The 23305-nt window shown below is 41.3% G+C and overlaps 1 protein-coding gene across 1 annotated transcript in view; it reads right to left on the bottom strand.

Moving 5' to 3' along the window:
- The window catches only part of SAE1 (SUMO1 activating enzyme subunit 1), a 62571-nt gene that overhangs the window by 12683 nt on the left and 26583 nt on the right, over positions 1–23305 (bottom strand). Inside the window, exon 6 of the mRNA XM_081275416.1 lies at positions 19754–19859. Within this exon, the coding sequence (XP_081131542.1) occupies positions 19754–19859 (106 nt within the window). The remainder of the gene's footprint in view (positions 1–19753; positions 19860–23305) is intronic.

Here is a 23305-nt window from a genome sequence, read left to right on the forward strand (position 1 = left end):
TATTTTTCCTATAGGAAGCAGCATGTCAATTAAAATGTGGACCACATGAGCTTATGGGAAGGGGCTGAACATTCTCTCCTTGGCAGCCCCCAGTCTGCCCCTCCCCATCCCTGCTCCACTATCACCCCCAACAGATTAAAAAATACCCACAGCTCCACCTCAGCAGATGGCTGCAGAGATGGACAACAGGGAGGTATTTTGAGATACCTGGAAGAGGGGTACCCAGAAAAACAACAGAGGAAGTAGAAATTAGTTGGTCTTATTGCTCATTATGTATTCAAAGCCCAAGCAATCTTCATTGGTCTCTTGTACCTGCTTTATGATACACTGTAGTGACTTGTAACTGCACTTTTGGTGTGTTTTTTGGGGGGGATGCTGGGGATTAAATCCAGGGGTGCTTCACCTCTGACCACATCCCCAGCCCCTTGCTTTTTATTTTGAGACAGGATCTTGATAGGTTGCTTAAGGCATCATTAAATTGCTGAGGCTGACCTTGAACTTGTGATCCTCCTGTCTCAGCTTCCCATGTCACTGGGATGACAGGTGTGTGCCACTATGCCCAGGTCCCTTTTTTTAATGAAGTGTGCTGGATGTCTCTACAATTTTGTTCAAATGATTAAAGAACTTGGAAAAGTTGTTACTGCTATTGATGCATAACATACTGCTGTTATTGGTCTTTTACATTAACATAATATATTACAAATATATCCACATACAGAATATAAAATATTAATAAAAACATATTTATGTGTAATTATAATATATTTTGAATATATTATAATTATATATAATTTGAATTTTTGAAAACTTCAGCGTGCTGTCAACTTTGGAAAAAGTATCCTGGTTAACAGCCATACTGGTCTACAAATGTTACATTTAGTATTTTTTTTTTCACTTACACAATAGAACAATAGGATGCAAAAATATAAGGGGGTCTGACACCATCTGTAGGGTGGTGTCAAGTTGAGGCTTCCCTGAGGATGCAACAAGTGAGCTCCATGTGTGCAGAAGCTTCCTGCAGAGGGCAAAGGTCCTATTATGACCAGAGGAGAGATCAGGAGGGAGGCATGCATTCTAGGCATTAGTTCAAACTGCTGCCTTCAGCCAGAAAGGCCAAATACTCAGACTGACTCACCGGACAGACAAGTCTCTACAAACAGAACCTCCCTTAATACAAAAACTATGTCAACCTCTAGAAATGGATGTTTAAAGGTTGTGAATAAGATGAAAGATTCCAATGATGGTGTTGAATAAGAGCTACTGTGTGTGGAGACACCAACAAGGCAAGAACTTTCAGTCTAAGCAAAAAGACATGGACAGGAACAGGATACTGATGATCTCAATGCAGGCATCTGCTACCACTGCACCTTGTCCTGTGTCCCCTGCATGCCAAATGCAGAGACATTCTTGCTTTCTGTGTACTCCCAAGGCAGAAGGTCAGCTGGCTGTGAACCTTATCCCCAAGTAACACTTTCTCCTGTAATCACAAGGCTATTTCAGATGGGATGTGTAAGCATGGGAGTGAGTTTCTTTTTTCTTTTTTGGCACTGGGGATTGAACTCAGGGGCACTTGACCACTGCGCTACATTCCCAGCCCAATTTTGTGTTTTATTTATGGACAAGGTCTCACTGAGTTGCTGAGTGCCTTGATTTTGCTGAGGCTGCCTTTGAATTCGGGATCCTCCTGTCTCAGCCTCCTGACCCACTGGGATTATAGGAGTGCACCTCCATGCCCAGCTTGAGGGTGAGTTTCTAGGTGCAAGACCTGGGCGTACTTCATACTTCTTGTTCTCTTCTACAAGGATACAACTTCCAGAACCCTCACTACTTCCTGAATACTTGGCAGTCAACTCAAATCCAATATGGATCCTGGCCAATACTGTTCCACCATTATCCAAGTCTACCTTCTGACTCTGCAGATGAGTTGGTTATATCCCAATCTGCAGTATACAAATACACTGAAATAAGCATTTGGGGTCTGGGTGGAGAAAAGACTGCAGTGGTGGCAGTTACTCAATTTGCACCAAGACTTTTCTAACATTGTCCCATTATACAAAGACCTCCAGAAATCTGCTAGTCCAGCCAAACCAGAATACTCCAGTTGAGTCTGAGAATGCTAGCTACTATTTCTGTCAATGACTCCTAAGACAGGGCAACAAGATACAGCATTGCTATTAGTGCTGCCCCAACAAATGATAGAGGCAAAGACCATCCCAGTCTGATTGTACCACACAATCCTAGGCAAAGTGGCTTAGTGAAAACCAACTGAGGATGCTTGCTTTCAAGTGTCTGGAATTATAGCAATAGGAGCCCCAGGCTGGTGGCCTCCCATACAGATTTTCTCATTTCTGGGTCACTGGGACAGAAGCACTGACATAGGGACCAGGAAATGTAATTTTTTTCAGCCTTCACCACAAGACTTTTTAACTTTTAGTTAGAAAGTATAGCTCCAGGAACCAGGTGTGATAGTGCACGTCTGTAATTCCAGGAACCCAGGAGGCTGAGGCAAGAGGACTACAATCTTGAGGCCAGCCATAGCAACTTAACAAGGGCTTAAGCAACTTAGAAAAGATATTCTAAAAAAAAAAAAAAAAAAAAAAAAAGCCCAGACTGTTACAATACTTGTTTTGTACCATACATTACGTTGAACACATTTCAAATATGAATACTCAGTCATAATCCATGAGATCAGTAAGTATCATCACCAACCTTATAAATAAGGAAATTCAAGTTCAGAGACATCAAGAGACTGCTTACTGTAATTACCAAGAAGTAGTAAAGCAGAAATGTAAATGTGGACCTGCCTTCTTCCATTAGGGAACATAGCACCAAGGGTTTCAGTGGTCTAGCTCTTTGTCCTCCACTTCAGAAGAACCCTCATTTGAGCACATTTTCGTGAGATGCATTTTCCAGATTGACCTGAACTCTCACAATGGGTGCATTCATTGAGACTATTATTTCAGTGGGTGTACAGTGGAGGTGACAGTGACATAAAATCTTGCCCGTCAATCTTCAGAGAATAAAACCAGCTTCATCTCAAAGACGGCACTAAGAGAAAGGGTGAGGGGAGCCAGCAGCTGGCCTGTTCCTGATGCAGTTTGTGTGGATGAGGGCCAGCAGGCTGGTACCAACCACATACCTCACTAACCACATCTGAAGTGCTCTCAAGGGCCACTGGGAAGGGGTCCAGTCGGTCAGGTCACTTACTTGCAGTAAAGCAAACAGAAGCCGTCTTTTTCACTCTTTTTCTAATGCCAGCCCTCCAGTTAACAGGGGTGGAGGGGGCAGGAGGAAACCCATGTTCTAGAAGTGTAGCAGTCCCAGGACTGACCCTAGCCCCTGGTAAGTTCTTGCTTATTAAATTCTCCTTCATTTTGCTTTCTGCAGCTCCCTGACAGACAGACAATACATCACTGTTGACTCTGTATTTCTGAAAGCACTTCCCCACCAGTTTACACATTATAAACCCATTCTGTTAAGATCAAACACTGTCAGGGATGGAAAACGGCTCTGCCAAAAGATGACTCATCAAATCGTATCCAAACACCACACAAAATTAGAGTTCCAAACTTGATTAACTTCATCTGAACCTTTTAATTAACTCAGGCTGTTGGAAGTCCAGGGGTGGGTAACATCATTGCTGGAGATGATGGGTATGTCTCTGCTTAAGTTCAGGACTTGCCCATGTAGTGGAGAAGACAAATGTTGAAAATGAGAAAACAAGTACCTTTTCACATATGGACTGTATGTACATGAATATATGGCCACCTTTGCAAAACTGTCTGAACACTCACATTGATATCTAATCCAAATGCAGAACACCAGATTAGTGCTATTTTGGATAGCAATATTAATAATAACTGGGCTGGGGATGTGGCTCAAGCGGTAGCGCGCTCGCCTGGCACGCGTGCGGCCCGGGTTCAATCCTCAGCACCACATACCAACAAAGATGTTGTGTCTGCCGAGAACTAAAATTAAAAAAAAAAAAAAAATTAATAATAACTATTTCTTTCTAAAAAATTCAAATATGTGATTATAGGGACTGGGGCTGCAAGCTCAAGTGGTAAAACTCATGTGTAGCATGCATCAACCCCTAGGTGCCACAAAGCACCACAAAAAACAATTATATTATATTCAATGTAATAAAAAACTAAGTGCAAAATAACTAAACATTTTAATGGCCGGGGGGGAATGAAGTAACAGTGTCATGAAGTAGCCCCAAACACAACTGCTGCCCTTCAAAATGGCTCAGTTTAGGTGGGGGACAAGGCGGAACCTCCACTACAACCTCATTTACCTGACGGATGCCTAGTGCTTTTCTGGCTACAAAAAAACCTTGCTTGGATCTTTCCCTCTGCCCAGTTACTTCAATTCGTTGGGACTCATTATTATTTTTAGAACCAATCTGGAAATGTGTTCCACTCTAACTCAGGCTCAGTGGAGCACACCTGTAATCCAAATAATGCGAGAGGGTGATGCAGGAGGTTCATAAAGTTTGAGGTCAGTCAAGCACCACCTGAAGAAATTACTCATCTGACTGTGTTACCAACGATTCAGCTGTGAGCTCTGGACAGGACACTCAACTCTCGCTGCCCCATGCACCGGAGGGTGAGGCACCATAGGTCCAGATGGCTGGCTGTCATGTACCCCTACTATAGGCCTTCCTTGGAGGAGTCTCTTAAAAAGTATCTGCTGTACAAGAAGCCTCAACATTTGGTGATGAAGGAAAAGCAGGAAAGAGGGTGCATAGTAAAGTGACACAGGAAGATCTTCACAAATCCACACCAGGCTGCTCCTTTACTAATTCGACTGCTTAAGATATTAGAATAGTTCTGTTTCTTATCAAGTATTAATGTGTTAGTCATGGAAACAGCAAGAAGAAAAAGACATACATATCTACCCATAAGAGGAAAACAAGAAAGAAATTCAACCCAGAAACGTTAAAGTACACGTGCACATCACAGCACAAACACATCCTGAGCACCAGGGCCACTCAGTACCTTGATCTCTTTTCCCAGGAAATTTACCTCCCTGGCCTCCCCCAAGACTTACTGTATAATGCCCCTTTTTGAGCAGTAAGCCCTCGCCACCTGCTATGGTTTTAGGTAAGTGTCCCTACAGGGCTCATGTAATAAAGGGTTGGTCCACAGGTTGGCACTACTGAGAGATCAACAAGTCACTGAGGGCATACCTTTGAAGCCAATGACATAACCCCAATTCCTCCCATTCGATCTCTTTTGGTTCCTGGCCATGAGGTGGGAAGTGGTTCTGCTGCATCATGTACTCCCCCCATTATGTGCGGCCTTATAACAGGCCCAGAAACACTGAGGTCAACCTATCATGGATTGGAATATCCAAAACTGTGAATCAAACTAAGCCTTTTCTAGTTATAAGCTGACTATCTTAGGTATTTGTATCAGTTACAGAAAACTAACATCCTACCCTTTTGCCTGCCCAGTGAACTTAGTTGATGACATCATCACTTACCAGAGGAAGACAGGGAAATACACTGATTCTCTTAGTTCCATCTCATTCTCAAATTTCTGAAAAAATGTTGAGGTACCCAGATTAAAGTTGTTTATGCGGAAAAAGGGGAGTATTAATTCTCAGAAATGACATCAAAACAAGATGCCATGGGCTGGGGATGTGGCTCAAATGGTAGCGCGCTCGACTGGCATGCGTGCGGCCCGGGTTCGATCCTCAGCACCACATACAAAGATGTTGTGTCCGCCGATAACTAAAAAATAAATATTAAAATTCTCTCTCTCTCTCTCTCTCCCCCTCCCTCTTTAAAAAAAAAAAAGAAAGACAAGATGCCATTTTCTGTGGAACATAATTAAAGACTGAGATCACTCAGGCAGAGGTAACTGCACCATCACACAGAGTTGAGGGGAATAAGAATGGACCATGTGGAAACACAGTATTAAGGATTTTTGCAAAAGGTCATGGAACTTGACAAGTGATTGAATTATACACAAATGTTCACAGCCATGCTATTTATCACAGAAAATGTAGAAATAATCTCATGTTCAATAGTAGGATAATAATATAGAATATCCTGGGCTGGGGATGTGGCTCAAGCAGTAGCGCGCTCGCCTGGCATGCGTGCGGCCGGGGTTCAATCCTCAGCACCACATACCAACAAAGATGTTGTGTCCGCCGAGAACTAAAAAATAAATATTAAAAATTCTCTCTCTCACTCTCTTAAAAAAAAAGAAAAGAATATCCTGACAGAATATATTATATTTAGCTACTAAAATTATGGTTAATAAGTTTTAGTCACCTTTTCCCCCAACACTTAGGTTAGATTACATCACACACACACCCTATATTCAGAATAAGCTCTACTATGTAAAATATGAAAGAACGAAGTAGGTACAACTATTACCTCATTTTGAAGAGGTGAAAATGAAGTGTAGGAGAGGCTCATGGCACAATGAACTCTCAAGTTACTACACAGCCAAGAATACTGGCACATGCCTGAATCCCAGAGACTCAGTAGGCTAAGGTTGGAGGATCACAAGTTCAAGGCCAGCCTCAGAAACTTAGGGAGACTGTGTCTCAAAGTGGGAGAAGAACTGAAGATGTAGCTCAGTGTTAAGACTGGCCCTGCACTGGGCACAGTGGTGCATGCCTGTAATCCCAGCAGCTCAGGAGGCTAAGACAGGAGGATCACGAGCTCAAAACCAGCTTCAGCAACAGTGAGGCGCTAAGCAACTCAGTGAGACATTGTCTTCAAATAAAATACAAAATAGGGCTGGGGATGTACTCAGTGGTTGAGTGGCCCTGAATTCAATTCACAGCACCCACACACACATAAAGGAAAACAAAAGGAAAAAAAATGAGTTGGCTTTCTCACCTCCGAGTACACCAATTTAAAAAATAACCAACCCCAAATTCAGGCTCTAGTATAGCCAAGTATTTTATTCTTCCCCTTAAAAATATCAAAGGATTTCTGAGTTTCACTTTTTAGAATGGGTCTCATCAAGCTGCTGATGCTGACTTGCTATACTCTTGCCTCAGCCTCCCAAGCAACTGGGATTACAGATGTGCACCACACCACACTGCTCGACTCTCACCTTTAATGCGTACACTAGAAGCAATTAAAAAAGACCACAATTTAGAAGACCTCAAAAATATAGAAGCAAATTTTGTAGAAGCAAGTATAAAATACCATGGACCCCCTTTTGCATGGCCTTTATCTAAGCTTTTCTAACTGCACTCTCTAGTCACAGAGCTGTTCTGACAGAGCCCTCTACATTCAGACCCACCCTGCCTGGTCACAAGTATCAGGGAAAGAGGGTCTTTTCTCCAGTCCAGCACTTGAGTGGCACATGACCTTGACTCTGGGCATCTGCTGCTCTCTGCCAACTGCTCTTGCGGAGGGAAGATGGCACAGGACATCCCCGTGACTGTTGTCTGACAGTCACAGAAAAGATGTGAGGCTTTCAACAAGACTTGCAGCTGGGCCCTAGGGCCTATGAGCAGCTCAAACATAAGCAGATGCTGGGGGTCGGGGCCTGCAAAGAAGGCAATAACAAAACAAGGCAGGTTGCTGACAATGTGCCCTATTATTTTACTCTGATCTCCATGGGTCTCAGTTTCCCTTTTGCACAAGTAGAATAAGAAAATGTCCCAGGGTCCCTGTGAAGTTCAGATGAAATAATGGTCATAACATAGTATTAGTAACACTTATAATTAAAGTCACACTGAGCACTTTGTTGGGTCATGTTTAAACATAAGCTCTGGGGATGACCACTTTGGCTCAGGTTTTGATTCTAATGCTTCCTGGGGCAATGTGACCCTGGACAAATGACTTAGCTTCTTCAAGTCTCAATTTCTTCACTTGAAAATAGGACACAATCTGATCTTTTTCTTTAAATAAATAAATAAATAAATATATTTTAGTTATAGTTGGACACAATACCTTTATTTCATTTATTTATTTTTATGTGGTGCTGAGGATTGAACTCAGGGCTTCGCGCGTGCAAGGCAAGCACTCTACCGCTGAGCCACAACCCCAGCCCACAATCTGATCTTATGTAGATATACTTAAACCTGCACTTAAATTACATAACCAGTAATTAACACACTGTATACATCCCTGGCTGCCATCAATTCTTAGGATAGTGCCTAGTCCTTCCTCTTACCATGTTGCACTTATCAAAGTGTGTTTATGGCTCACCTCTGCCCTTACCCTCACCTCTCTTCTCTGTTCATAGCAGTGCCTTCTTCCTTCCTGAATGACTGTGGTCTCTGCACTGTCTACCACTGATACACACACACTGCTTTCTTTTTTTGTTCTCCCTACAAATTATTTTTCAATACTGTGGTCATGACAACAGCAAAGCAACAAGCAATAAGCCTCTGCTCTAGCACTGGAAACTATTTCCCTGTGGCTGTCTTGTCCTCAGCAGTTCTTGTCATTGGTTGACACCAAAAACCCACTAGGGAACATTATGCCCAAAAAGCAATGGCTGTCTATTGCCTGGCTGGTGAAGTTTACAAGTTCATTTATTTTGCAGTGCTGGGGATCAACCCAGGACTTCACACATGCTAGGCAAGCACCTCTACTACTGAACTACAACTCAAGCCCTTACAATTCTTTTCTCCCTCCTTCAATTTTTTTTTAGTTGTTACAAAGGCACTGAGCCGACACAAGTTCTAAAATAAGAAATTTCTTCTGCAGAGGACTGATTCTCAAATCAAGCTGGCAGAATCAAGAGACAAAGTTATTTAAAAATCAGAGAGCAGCCAGGCAGGATGGCACACACCTATAATCTCACCTACTCGGGAGGCTAGAGCAGGAAGATTGCAAGTTCAAGGCCAGCCTGAGAAACTTAATAAGATGGCTCTCAAAATAGGAAGGGCTGGAGATGCACCTCAGTGGTATCGGGTCCTTGTGTCCAATCCCTAGAACTACAAAAATAAAGAAACAAAAACCAGAGCCATTGATGATATAATTGAGAGGGAACTGAGAAATGAAGAATAATAGAAACAAAGTTTTCTATTTCTAAAAGGTTGTAACTTCAAAAGGAAGAAAAGAGAAAATAAATCCTATAAGTGCCCATTAATAATGAATTATGCAAAAGAATTCATGCAATAATGAGGTGTAAAAACCAGGAAGCTGCAGAAGCATACACAAGAAATGGTAGTTTCCCCTGAGGTATCCAAATATTTTGCCAGGTGCAGTAGAGCATGCCAGCAATCCCAGCTAATCAGGAGGCTGAGGTAGGAGGATCCCAAGATCAAGGCTAGCCTCAGCAACTTAGCATGACCCTGTCTCAAAACATAAAAGGGATGAAGATGTGGCTCAGTGGCAAAAGGTCCTTGGGTTCAACTCCCCAGTTAACACACACACACACACACACACACACACACACACACACACACACACACTTATTTTACTAAGGAGATGCCTTATTTTTACAAGTCAAGAAAAGGAGAAAATAAAACTATTGCTAAGTCTGTCATATATGTGATTAATGGGAGTGAGAGAACCGGAAGTCAGTCAGCTAGGATCTGAATTTCTTCTTTCCAAATACGGAGAACCATGATTTTGAGCTGAGGTAACCGAGAGGTTTCTGACATTATAAGAAAGCAGTTACGGCTGGGGATATAGCTCAGGGATAGAGTGCTTGCCTCACATGCACTAGGCCCTGGGTTCAATTCCCAGCACCTAAAAAAAAAAAAAAAAAAAAAAGTTCAAGCAGTTATGAATGCCATTGTCTGGCTAGAAGACACACTGATTCCCCCATGGAGGGTCTTAGGTCTGACCGTCCTATCAAGAGAGAGAAGTTTCTTGTTATTCGTTGAGTCCCTGGGTATGGACAGCTAGGACAGTGGTAATGTTTCCCAATCTCTTCGATGGGATAAGCATGTCCTGCAGCCATGTCTCAGGTTTAGAGCCTTTTCTGTCTTATGGCACAGTAGGAATAAGGACAAGGTCTATTTATTCAAATTATACCATTTAGATGATTCACACATCCTTAAAATAAATAAATGAAGTCACAGGTTAAAAAACCAGCCAGATACCCCATACTTGAGACAGGTGGCCAGAGCCATCAATCAACCCATTTGCCAAACTCCTGCTCTGAATCAGGTCTGTGCAGGACAGACAAGAGGTTAAGGAACCATGGCCAGGTCTGTGGTGCAGAGGGTAGTATAGGATTATAGAGGAAGGAAACCTAATGTAGACATGAGGAGTTCCATTCGTGAAAGCAGCACTGGACCTGAGCACTGAGGACAAGTGAGAAGAGCTACAGATACAGGCAGAATAGAAATGTATTTAGAAACACAGGGGCCCAGAGCATAAGGTTATGCGGGACAGGAAACCAGTTCAGTTATGACACAAGTGTAGGAAATGTGGAGAGCATAAGGAAGTAAAAAGGAGAAAAGGAGGTCAGTGTGCTGTAGTTCCGGGACCAGTCCAGGAAGCCTGAACTGTACCCTGAAGGCAAAAAGAAATTATGGAAGAGTTTTGTTTTTTTTAGAGGGATCGATCTGATGAATAGTAAATAATATAGATTAGAAGGAGATTTAAAGCCAGAGACTAGCTAGGAGGCTAACTAAGCCACTTGAAGAAGCCATCTTGGGAAAATTATATAAATATGAGGGGCAGGAGCCTGGGGTGAGTTCCTGTCTCAGGGTTCTGTGTCAATGGGGCTACTTATCACACTCGAACTCAACACTCTCCAAAAGAGAAAATGGCAAATAGATCACAATAATGATTTTTAACACTTCCTCATCCCGACTCTAAGAGTGTCAGGTACATTTCATACCTGATTTTTTTTTTCCTTTCTTTTTGTATTTTGAGACAAGGTTTCACTGAATTGCTTAGGCCTGTGCTTAGCTGCTGAGGTTGGCCTTGAACTCTTGCCTCAGCTGCCAGAGTTGCTTGGATTATAGGCATGTATCACAGTACCTGGCTCCTTAACTATTTTCATCACTGATTTTAAGCTATACCCATAGCCTAATTTGGACTTAAAAGATGAAAAAAGTGCACTCAGAGGCCCAGTGTGACTGCACCCGTACCCCACAGCAACACTCCACATCTGCCATCACTCTTCTCGTTTTCTTTTTCTGAATAATATAAAATAACTTGCCGCAAAATATTTTAGTGAATATTTCCTAAAACCATGGGCATTGCCACTATAAAACATTTATCAAAATCATAAAAATAATATTGATATATAACTATTATTTGATGTATAGACCTTTTCAACTTTTTAAAACATTTCTTTTGATTTTTTTTTTTTAAGTGTAGATGGACACAATACCTTCATTTTATTTGCTGGGGACTGAACCCAGTGCCTCACACATGCTAGGCAAGCGCTCCATCACTGAGCCACAACCTTGGCCCCTAGACCTTTTCAAATTTTACCAGTTGTCCCACATTGTCCTTTACAGCAAAAGGGGGGAACAAATCTTCCTGTTCAGGGATCCAACCCAGGGTTACATATGCCAATTTTACTTTTTTTTTTTGGTGCTGGGGATTCAACCCAGGGCCTTGTGCATGCGAGGCAAGCACTCTACCAACGGAGCTATATTCCCAGCCCCCAATCTCCTTTTATCCGAAATAATTCTTTAGTCCTGCATGACACTTTCAAAAAGTACACCATTTACTTTCTAGAATATTGCTCGGTTTGGCTCTGACGTATCCAGGTTAAGAATTCCAAAGCAATATTATGTCCTTTATCTCAGGAGGCAGGAGGTCTGTCCATCCTGTGTTGGGGATGTTAACCTTGATCACATCTACGAGGTACAGTCTGTCAGAGTTCTCTCCTGTCTGTCTCTTGGAATGAAACCCAGGGCCTCGAGTAAGCTAAGCAAGCAATCTACTCCTGAGAAGCATCCCCAGTAAGCCCTCCATATCTCTCTTCATCCCATGAGGAGACAGCTTATCCCGCTTCACAGAAAATAACCTTCTCCCATTCGCTTTAGCAATTCACTGAGGACTCCTTTTTCAACTTTGAGAGGGACTCTTCCATTTCCAGGCTCAAGTGATCCTCTTGCCGCAACGAAACCTCAAGTGCTACGATTACAAGAAATGTACTACTGGGGCTGGGGTTGTGGCTCAGTGGTAGAGTGCATGCCTAGCACGCATGAGGCACTGGGTTCGATCCTCAGCACCACATAAAAGTAAAATAAAGGTATTGTATCCACTTACAACTAAAAAATAAATACTACAAAAAAAAAAAAAAAAAAGAAAAAGAAAGAAAAGAAATGTACTACTAAATCCAGCTTCATTGATGATTTTTTTTTGGTAGTGGTGGTACTAGGGATTTAACCCATAGGCATTTTATCACTAAGACTGAAGCTCAAACCCAGTCTTTTTTTTTTTAAATCTATCTATCTATCTATCTTAGGATACTAAGGATTTAACTCAGGGGCACAGAACCCCTGAGACACATCTCCAGCCCTTTCTATTTTTTGAGACAGGGAGGGTCTTGCTAAGTTGCTGAGGCTGGCTTTAAACTTGTGATCCTCCTGTCTCCGCCTCCAGATCCTCCGGGATTACAGATGAGTGCTACCCTGCCTAGCCCAAATGATTCTTGATAGAAATAATATATAGAATGCTGGTGATGGGTTACAAATATGTAGACTTTTAAAATCCTGACTGTGGGCTGGGGATATAGCTCAGTTGGTAGAGTGCTTGCCTCACATGCACAAGATCCTGGCTTCAATCCTGATCATCTGTTCTACTCTTATTGGGCATCATCTTTTTTTTTTTTTTTTTTTAATATATCCCCCCACCCTTCTTTCTTTCTTTCTACGCCTTCTGGGGATGGAACCTAGGTCTCACACAAAATGCTGGACAAGCCCTCTAGCACTGAGTTCAACTACAGCCCATCATTCAACATTCGTAAAGCTATTCCACATTTTGGGGCACACCAGGATAGTCCAAGTTCACTTATTATTATCCTACCCCAGATCAAATAGCAGTCATTTTGTTGGGCATGGTGACATAATCCTAGAGACTTGAGAAGCCAAGGCAGGATGATCTCATATTGGAGGCTAGCCTCAGCAATTTAGCAAGGCCCTGACTCAAAATAAAAAGCAAAAAGGGCTGGGTATGTAGCTCAGTGGTAAAGTACCCCTGGGTTCAATCCCCATGGGAAAAAAAAAAAAAAGCAGTCATCTGTCCAAAGAGCCTGGTTCTACCAATGGATTGCCTTGGGGATGTCTGCATCTGTGCCCCCTGAACAAATAGATCTAGGAACTTTATTTATGTGTACCACATACATCTGTTTCTATATCTACACATTAAAAAAAAAAAAAAATGAGTTCATCCTAGCAACTCTAGTTCCAATTCAATATCACAGCATTCCTTCTTGCCTCTCCCTTCTTCCATATTAACAAAAACACCCTATCTAACCTGGGGACCAACCCTTTATCCACATTATGTTTACCTATTTGCTCAACCCTAGATACATATTTAGTGGTTTTAAAACTGCTAACTCATACCACTGAAACACAAGCTACAGTTCAGTAGTAATTGGCTGATTTCTTTAGTCTGAGGGATCCAGTCAAAACACTGCATTCAAGAGCTACTTGGGTTACTACTTTCTTTTGTTCCTGCTTCACAGTAATGTCTTTAAAGTACAGCACTTCAGGACTAGGGATGTAGATCACTGGTGGAGTGCTTGCCTAATATGTGCAAAGCCCTAGGTTCGATCCCCAGCATCAAAACAAAAACAAAAAATCTCAATACTTCATACAAACACCAACGAGTAAACCAAAGTTTCAAGGGTTTGTCCCAGGATATAAATTCCCCCTGCTATAATTATGGCTTCCCCCCGTAATTTGACAATCCTTCAGAAAACTAGAAGCTTTATAAAAACAGAGATGTTAAGTCACCTTAAGAAATTTTGATTCAGTAAAGCTAAGCTAGATGGAATCAAGCAATCTGTATTTTTCAAATGTCTTCTGGTTAATTCTGATATCCTGACAAATGAGAAGTCACTGGCCAGTTCCCAAGTAAGCTTCAAGGGTCTCTCTAGTGGGGTCTTTGTCCTGGGGTCCACTGCATATGCTGTTCCTTTGCCTGCAATAGTCTCACCTTTACCACCTAGCCTGTACCTGCTCAAGACTACCACTCCCCAGGGATGGCCAGACTCTCAGTTCTCTGAGCTCCCATAACAGTTTGCTTTTGACTATTACGGAGTAATTCAGACATACTAAAAAAAGGAAAACAATAGCTTTTTCTTTTTTCGGCATTGGGGGGATTAAACCCAGGGCTTCATGTACAAAAGGCAAGCACTCTACCACTGAGCCACACCCCCAGCCTTACCATAGCTTTTTCCATAGCCCTCTGGTATAGTTCTCTTCACAAGGTACAGCATTATTTATTTGTCTTTTCCATTGGTGAGGAGACTTAGTCTTCCTCTGATGATGAGTCCCAGCCACGAGATCTGGCAAATAGGAGATGTTCACAAATGTTTGGTCTAAGATTATTTTCAGTTGCAGTTCTGTGGCCCAAAATCGGCCTTAAGTATTTTTCCACAACTCATCAGAACAGTCTGAGAAAATTAAGATTGCCCAGGATTCTCTGGTAAGTACCTCTCATCTTGGAATGAGTCCATTTCTTCCTGCTCTGGGCTCCACCTCCATTAACATTATTGTTCACACTGGTCAGTGAACGCTGCTTCCATACTAGACCTGATATTTTTAGCACATCTGTTATGATAAACTCATAGTAACCTCAAAAAGAACAAATCAAAGTCAACTTTTTGCCACAGGAAACCAGCTCATGCTTAATGTTTTGCAACATGCCATGGAAGAATAATAAAAAGATGAGACTTTTTGCTCATAGATGGTGAGGCTGACTCTCAAGATAGTGGAAAAATGCAGCAGGAAGCATTCAGTCTAGCCACTATCTTATTAAGTAAACTGGAAAAACACACAATATCCAAATGTGTCAACACTAACATACAAAGGGAGGTGTGTGGGTGGGGGTGGGGGGTCAACAGAGCAGCTGCTTCACTAGAGGCTTAATTGTGAATGGGGCAACAAGAAACGTTCACATGTAAGTAAAGGCCAGGGCCAGGAAGACTAGATTTAAAGACGGTGGGGATACCAGTAGGTGAGCAGCTTTCCCTCTAAGGTGCAGTAAGTGCCATACAGCAATAATGAGCCGCTTAAACACAAATATTCATTTATGGAGCACCAGCTGTGTGCCCTACTAGGCAATGGTGAAACAAAGTCAGGTTCTTTATTTTCAAATGTGCATCATAACCAAGCATATTGTACTCACTAGAAATCATCAGGTTATTTTTAATTTATCACTAAGGCATCAAAGTCACATCTATTCATTCCTATAAAGGATCCTGAGGAATCCAAGGCCTGGGAAAACTGAAAACAACCTACATGATCATAGATGCGGGTACAGCCAAAGGATTACTACATTAGGCAGCCAACAATTTAAACAAGGTCACTCTAAGATACACTCCAAGATTTTTCCAGTATTATTTATGCCATCAAGTTTAAGAAAAAACAACTTACTAATGAGAGTCATAAAGTTAATGGCATACACACAATTATAACAATCTCTCTTCAAGTATGTATTTAAAATATTGTTTAGCTAGGTTCAGTGGCCCATGCATGCACTTGGGAAGCAAATGCAGGAGGATCACAAGATCAAGCCAGCCCCAGCAAATTTAGTTAAGATCCTGACTCAAACAACAAAAAGGGATAGGAGCTGGTGAGGATTAGGGGGTGCTGAGGATGTAGCTCAGTGGCAGAGTGCTTGCCTAGCATATGCAAGGCCCTGGATCCAACCTTAAAGAGAAAAAAGAAAAAAGAGAACTTCCTGCTAGGCATGGTGGCACATAACTGTAATCTCTGAGTCAAGAGGCTGAGGCTGGAGGATCATTAACTTTGAGGCCCTCATTGGCAACTCAGCAAGACCCTGTCTCAAAATAAAAACTTACATGTTTTATGGGGAAACAAAACAATTAACTAGGTCATAATTCATATAATTTTTTTTGGTTGGAGGAGTTGGGGATTAAACCCAAGCAATGCTGAGCATGCACTCTGCCAATGAACTACAGCTTTCAGAGAATCTCTTTTTTTTCCCCAATTTTTTTTTGTAGTTCTAGATGGACACAATATTTTATTTGTTCATTTTTAATGTGGTGCTGAGGATCAAACCCAGTGCCTCATGCATGCTAGGCAAGCACTCTGCTGCTGAGGTACAGCCCCAGCTCAGCATTCAGAGAATCTCTGAACCAGAGTTTTCTGTAGTATAGTGGTGATCCAGTTTCCCTAACATGCAGATCCTGATATGACACTTAACAAAATCCTGAATTTAGAGATTTATAGTATAGAGGTCAGGAGCACAGTCCACAGGTAAAACAGACCCCATGTTTCTAGATTCTGGATTTGTCTATAAACCAAGTATATGACTCCGAGCAGTCAAAAACAAGCTCAACTTTGGTCACCTTATAGGAAAATGAAAAAACAACTACACTTCAAAAGTTGTCTCAAGGGCTGGGGATGTGGCTCAAGCAGTAGCTCACTCGCCTGGAATGCGCGCAGCGCTGGCTTCGATCCTCAGCACCACATAAAAATAAAGGTTTTGTGTCCACCAAAAACTAAAAAATAAATATTAAAAATTCTCTCTCTCTCTTAAAAAAAAATGTATGTGAAAACAGAGAGGTTAGGACCTGTCATCTGCTGCTGAGAGAGAAGCCCAGGAAAGGTGATGTTGGGTATGCAAAAAAGGTGTATGTGGCATTAAAGAACCAGCACCTAGAAGAGTCAGGAAATAGGGGTTGGAGATGTGGCTCAAGTGGTAGCGCACTCGCCTGACATGCGTGAGGCACTGGGTTCGATCCTCAGCACCACATAAAAATAAAGATATTGTGTCCACCTAAAAAAACTAAAACTAAAAAAGAAAAAAAAAAGAGTCAGGAGATGAATTTTTAAAAACCAAGGAACCACTAACCTATATGACCAGGAGAGTCAGTTCCCTTCTAGGCTTGTCAGTGTGGGTTCACTGTACACGACAAGTCAGAAAGGGACTGCACGCAGCACTATTTACAGTGCTCTAAGGCCCTGGGCAAAGTGGTGGGATGGTTTAGAGGTGCAGGCCAATGAGAAGGACTCCTTTAGCTATGCCTGTCCCAGGTGAGGGACGCAGGGAATAATGAGAAGAACACAACTGGGCACAGTGTGAAGCGCACCTATAATCCCAGTGAAGCTGAGGCAAAGTACTGCAAGTTTGAGGCCAGTCTGGATCATATATCAAGACCCTGTCTCAAAATAAAAAGTTGATAAAGGGATTCAGGATGCAGCTCAGTAGCAGCAACACACACACACATATTCTATGACTATTCCTGACTTGAAAAGTTAAAAATGGCTAAAATGGTAAATTTTATGTTAACAAATAATAGTTTGTTTTTTTTTTTAATATCTTTATTTAGGGGCTGGGGCTGGGGCTGGGGCTGGGGCTCAGTGGTAGAGCACTTGTCTCACATGTGTGAGGCCCTGGGTTTGATCCTCATCACCATAAAAATAAAATAAAAAGGTATTGTGTTCACCTACAAATTAAAAAACCATTTTTTAAAATATCTATTTTTATGTGGTGCTGAGGATCGAACCCAGTGCTTCACATGTTCGAGGCAGGAGCTCTACCTGTGAGCTACAGCCCCAACGCCGCCCCCCCCCCCCCAATAATATAGTTTCAATTACGATTATCTAACACCTTGGAACTTGAAATAACAAAGACTGATAACTAGGACCATCTGGAAGAGAGAAATAAACGTATGGGTTATATTTTCCATTTGCCACCATCCTAAGCAAGATCCTAAGCAACTCAGTGAGACCCTATCTCAAAACAAAACAAAAAAAGAAGTTGTAGCTTAGTGGTAAAACAACTCTGGGTTAAATCCCCAGTACCAAAAAAACAAAAAAACAAAACAAAACAAAACAAAAAAAAAAAAAAACAGGCAGGGTCAGGAGGAGTGTAGGGGTCAGAGGCAGACTGTTCATATAATGTGTGAAGCCCTGGGTTCTCCCCAGCATCGTAAATAACAATAAATAAAGAATTTTTAAAATGACAGAGCTGAGTCTATTTTAATTCCAAAACTCCTGTTCTTCTTATTATTTTTTAAATATTTATCCTTTAGTTGGACACAATTATTTTATTTTTTATGTGATGCTGAGGATTGAACCCAGAGACCCACATATGCTAGGCAAATGCTCCACCACTGAGCCACAACCCCAGCCCCTCCAAAGTTCCTATTCTAAACAACCACACGACACTGCCTGCAGTATGGGTCCTAATCCTTCTTCCTCCTCAACCCTGTCTACCTCTCTAGGTCCTTGGAACATCAGCACGGACAGGATACCTTCACTTGTCTCCTACTATTCCAGGGTATTTCTTTTGTCTCCTTAATTGAACACTGGCTTCTCCCAAAGCAGGGATAGTCACAACATCTGGTTCCTCCTCAGCCTATTGCCTTTTAAAACAGGGTATATCAGCTGTGTCATATGGATGCTACAAAGATTCAAGGAGCTAGTATGTGTACAGCGCTGAGAATGGCACTTAAATACTCTCATTACTTTGTATATCACACAGTATTTAATCAGACTTCTAAGATATGGGTTGTTTCGGTCCAATCTCCTTTGTTATTTACAACCTGTATTCTCTTGGGCAAAATACTTAACCTCTCCATCTCTGTTTCTTCATCCCAAGAAGCCAAATCTGGAATCATTTCTATCCTGTCTACTTTGAAGGTACCTGATATGGAGATGTATGAGAAAACACTCTGGAAATTGCAGAGTTGAATCAGGGGTTCTTACCTCAGCAATACCAACATTTAAGCTGAACAGCTCTATCTCAAATGCTGTCCTATCCACTGTAGATATTTAGCAGTACCTCAGGACTTTTTCTAACCACTAGATGCCGATAATATCTCCCTACCCAATTGTAACATCCAAAAATGTCTCATGACATTAACAAAATGGTCCCTGTTGAGGCTCACCAGATTATGCTAACCCACTACCAGGGACTCTTTTCATGAACAGCAGTAAAAGATGCTTATGTCATAACCTTTACAAACTAGTGGCTGTTTCCTGAAGGTTTTCAATGTGCCAGGGACTAAGGGATTAGCTCCCCCCAAATGGCACCAGCTGGCACTTCCTCCACACCAGGTCCCACAGTCCTTAGAGAAAGCACTTTCTGAAGGCTGCTCTTCTGACATGCGTGAGACTCATTCCTGCTTAACTCACATTTGTCTATACAAATGGATATATTTCACCCTCCAAATTATCCCCACCCTACCATCTCCTGTCTTGCTGTCACTTTTATTTAGTTACTGGAAAAGTTTTACTCACAGATAAGAATAAACTTATACTCTAATTTGATCTTCTTGCTAGTTACTAAGTAAGTTTTACATATTTTTTATAGATCGTTCTCTTTTGTTTTTCCTTTTTGAGATGCTGGGGATTAAACCTAGGACCGCACATATGTTAGGTAAGTGTTCTATGTTGAGCTATGGCCTCAGCCCCTTCTTGTTTATTTTTTCAGTGCTAGGAATGGAACCCAAAGCCTCTTATGTTCTAGGCAAACACCCTACCACTGAGTTAAACCCCCACTCCTCCTGGACCCTTTTTGAATCAATATAGTGCTTGGGTAAGGAGAAAATTTGACTTGGCAAATGTCACAAAACCATGTGTACACTAAGCCATATCTGCAGAAATTAAAACCAAAAGCCCAGTAGAAGGATGCTCTGCCTTCAGGACTCACCTTGCAAGAGAAAGTAATCAGAGGTCGTGCGCTTCAGGGCAGCCTTAGCTTTCTCAGTGCTCCAGTCCACCTCTAGCGCCTCTTTCACAGGGCAGAAGACCACCTTCTGTTGGAAAAAGGCAGAAGTACATAGGGATAAAATGTGCTGGCTTCAAATTATAAAGCAGAAACTATTTCCATCTCAAAGAAATTACTTAAAGTTTACTGATCATTAAGAAGTTGGGAGTGGGGGTTGTGTCTCAGTGGTAGAGCATCCGCCTAGCATGGATGAGGCCCTGGATCCGATCCTCAGCATCACATAAAGGTAAATAAATAAAACAAAGGTGTTGTGTGCAACTACAACTAAAATAATATTAAAAAAAAAAAAAAAGGCAGCAGCAGCAGCAGCTGGGGTTGTGGCTCAGTGGTAGAGCGCTTGCCTTGAATGTGTGTGGCCCTGAGTTTCTTACAGCCACATAATAAATAAATAAAATAAAGGTATTGTTTGTCCATCTACAACTAAAATTTTTTTTTAAAAAAAGAAAAGAAGTTAAGGCCCACTTAAAACTAAGAAATGCTTGTTGAATACAGGAGACAGTGATGGTCATGTACCTGCAAAGACAGAAGAGAGCGCCAAGTTCCTCAAGACCTAGTTCCATCTGGCTCTAACTTTGGCTGTATTCACACTACAGAAATACATCACCACTGAGAACAAGAACAAGTATGTCTAAAGACATTCAATAAAACTATCCCCTAAAGACATTCAATAAAACTATCCTTCAAATAGCAAACAAAAACAACTGAAAAATTAAATGTTTCTCAGTAGAATGGTTTAATGATGATAAAGGATGACAATAAAAACAGAAAATGAATAAGGGGGATGTGACAAAAGCTCAAGGCCACAGAAACAGAACAAGAATTGCAAAAGCCCTGTGAAAGGAGGAAGTGAGGCTGAAACCTATTAAGATAATCATATTATCCTTTTGGTACTGGGGATTGAACCAAGGGCTTATCACATACTATAATAATGAACCCCAAAACCAGCCCCAAATTAACTACCCTGAAAAATGCAACAACACAGATTTAATTTTAAAATACACAACTTATTTATTTTCTAATTTTAAACAGTAAATAGGTATTATTTATCCCCCCTAAAAATTTAGAAAAATAACAAATTATTCTTCCTAAACAACCGAGTCCAAAAGTCATGCACAACAAAACACAAAAACACCCCACCATCTCATCTCCTAGATGGATGACAAAAATCAAAAACAAAAAGAAGTGGGCTGGGGACTAGAGTTGTGGCTCAGTGGTAGAATGCTTGCCTAGCATTTGCAAGGCACTGGATTCGATTCTCAGCACCACATAAAAATAAAGGTACAACAACAACTAATAAAATATTTAAAAAAAAAAAAAAAAAGGAAGAAGTAGAAGAAATGGGCTGGAGATATATAGCCCAACTGGTAGAGTGCTTGCCTCACATACACAAGGCCATGGGTTCAATTCCCAGCACCACAATTAAAAAAAAAAAAAAAAAAGAATTAGCCAGCTACGATGGTGCATTCCTATAATCCCATTGGTTTGGGAAACTGAAGCAGAAGCCAGTCTCAGCAACTTACTGAGGCCCTAAGCAACTCAGTGAGACCCTGTCTCTAAAAAATATATATATAAAAAGTGCTTGCCTTGCATGCACAAAACCCTGGGTTCAATCCCAATCATCAAAAAAATAAAAAATATAAAAAAGGGCTGGGGATGTGGGACTCAGGGTTAAGCACGCGTGGGTTTAATCCTCCACCCCACAAAAAAAATTTGAGGGGCCAAGTTTGTCAAAGAACAGAATTAGCAATACAGAAAGAGGAAACTAGAATGAATCCTGTGGTGGGAGAGAGACATCACTATGAATTTAATTTCAATATACACAAATCAAGAAAAAAAAAGATACAAATGTGGGTATGGGAATATGTTTGTATACATACACATATAAAAATACTAAATATGTCTTCGGAGGTCTAATAGCAATGTCACTCTGGTAGTGGCAAGCACACTTAACGGTCATATTTTTTTTTTTGAGGTGATGCTGGGGATTGAACCCAGGGCCTTGTGCATGTGAGGCAAGCACTCTAACAACTGAGCTTTATCCCCAGCCCCTCAGATCTAGGTTTCTAATCACCACTCCACTCCCCACTTGAATAAACATTTTTCCTAAGAAAAATGGCTGATTTCAAAACTGGGGCAGAGCCTGGCACTCAGGCCCACATCTATAACCCCAGTGACTTGGGAGGCTAAGGTAGGAAGATTGTAGGTTCAAGGCCAGCCTCAGCAACTTAACAAGATCTGTCTCAAAATGATGGGTATGCAGCTCAGTCGTAGTCGAGTACCCCTGGTTACAATCCCCAGTATGAAGGGTGGGAATCAATGATGAGGCCAAGAGAATAGAAAGTAAAGAAATGCTCAGAAAAGGAAGGGGACATGTCAAAAGGAAAGCAGAGGCAGCTTTAGGGAGCTCCTACTAGTCAAATCTGGGGAAAATCAAGATAAAAATAAATGATAGCAATCCAACACTTCAAATAAACTGGAACCCATTAAGCCACATACCCAAAATTAACTGAATTAGTTAAGTGGTTAATAAGAAATGAGATATTAACATATTTTAAAATGACTCTCCAAAAAATACATACACAAAACATAAAGAAAAGACAACATTTTACTTGAAGAATCAAAGTTAACATTACTAGCAAATCACACAACCAGATTACAGGATGCAATGGGAAGCATCCATTCTATAACATTCTTTCCAAAGATATGAAATTGAAGTCTAATCAAAAGAAAACATCAGATGAACCCAAACTAAGGGATGTTTTTCAAAATAACTAGCTTACAATTTTTAAAAGTGTCATGAAAATCCATACATAATGCTGAACTGAATCCTTGTGCCATTAAGGACATTACTGGAATAACTAGCAAACCTAAATAACATCTAAGGATCAGAGAGCAATGTTGTATAAATGTAAATTCCCTGGTCCTGATGGTTGGCTTATGTTTATAGAAAACACTTGCTTGAGCAAACACAGACTGAAATATCTGGGGGTAGTGGGGGGCAGGGCATCATGCTGGAACCTTACCCCAAAATGATTCAAATTGAACAGTTGTTAATACTAGCTCCATTTTGTCAATTTAAAATGTCATATGCAGGGGCAGGGATATAGCTCAGTTATCAGACTGCTTGCCTCACATGCACAAGGCCCTGGGTTCAGTCCCCAGCACCAAAAAAAAAAAAGTACATTTTGAGTTTAAAAATAATTTCAAATTTAGACAGGTATCTACCTTTCCTCCTCTCTCCTCTATTCCCTAGCTATCTAAAAAACCAAGTGAGCCTGGCTTGATGGCATATCCTGTAGCTACTCAGAAGGCTGAAACAGGAGGATCACACAAGTTTGAGGCCAGTCTGGCAACTTAGTGAGACCCTGTCTCAAAATAGAAATTAAAAAGGCTGGGTAGCTCAATGATCTACAGTTCTGCAAAAAACAAACAAAATAAAAAGGTGTAGCTCAGTGATAGTGTGCTTGCCTAGCA

The sequence above is a fragment of the Spermophilus citellus genome (genome assembly GCF_964194105.1).
Source record: "Spermophilus citellus genome assembly, chromosome: 18".
NCBI lineage: Eukaryota > Metazoa > Chordata > Mammalia > Rodentia > Sciuridae > Spermophilus > Spermophilus citellus.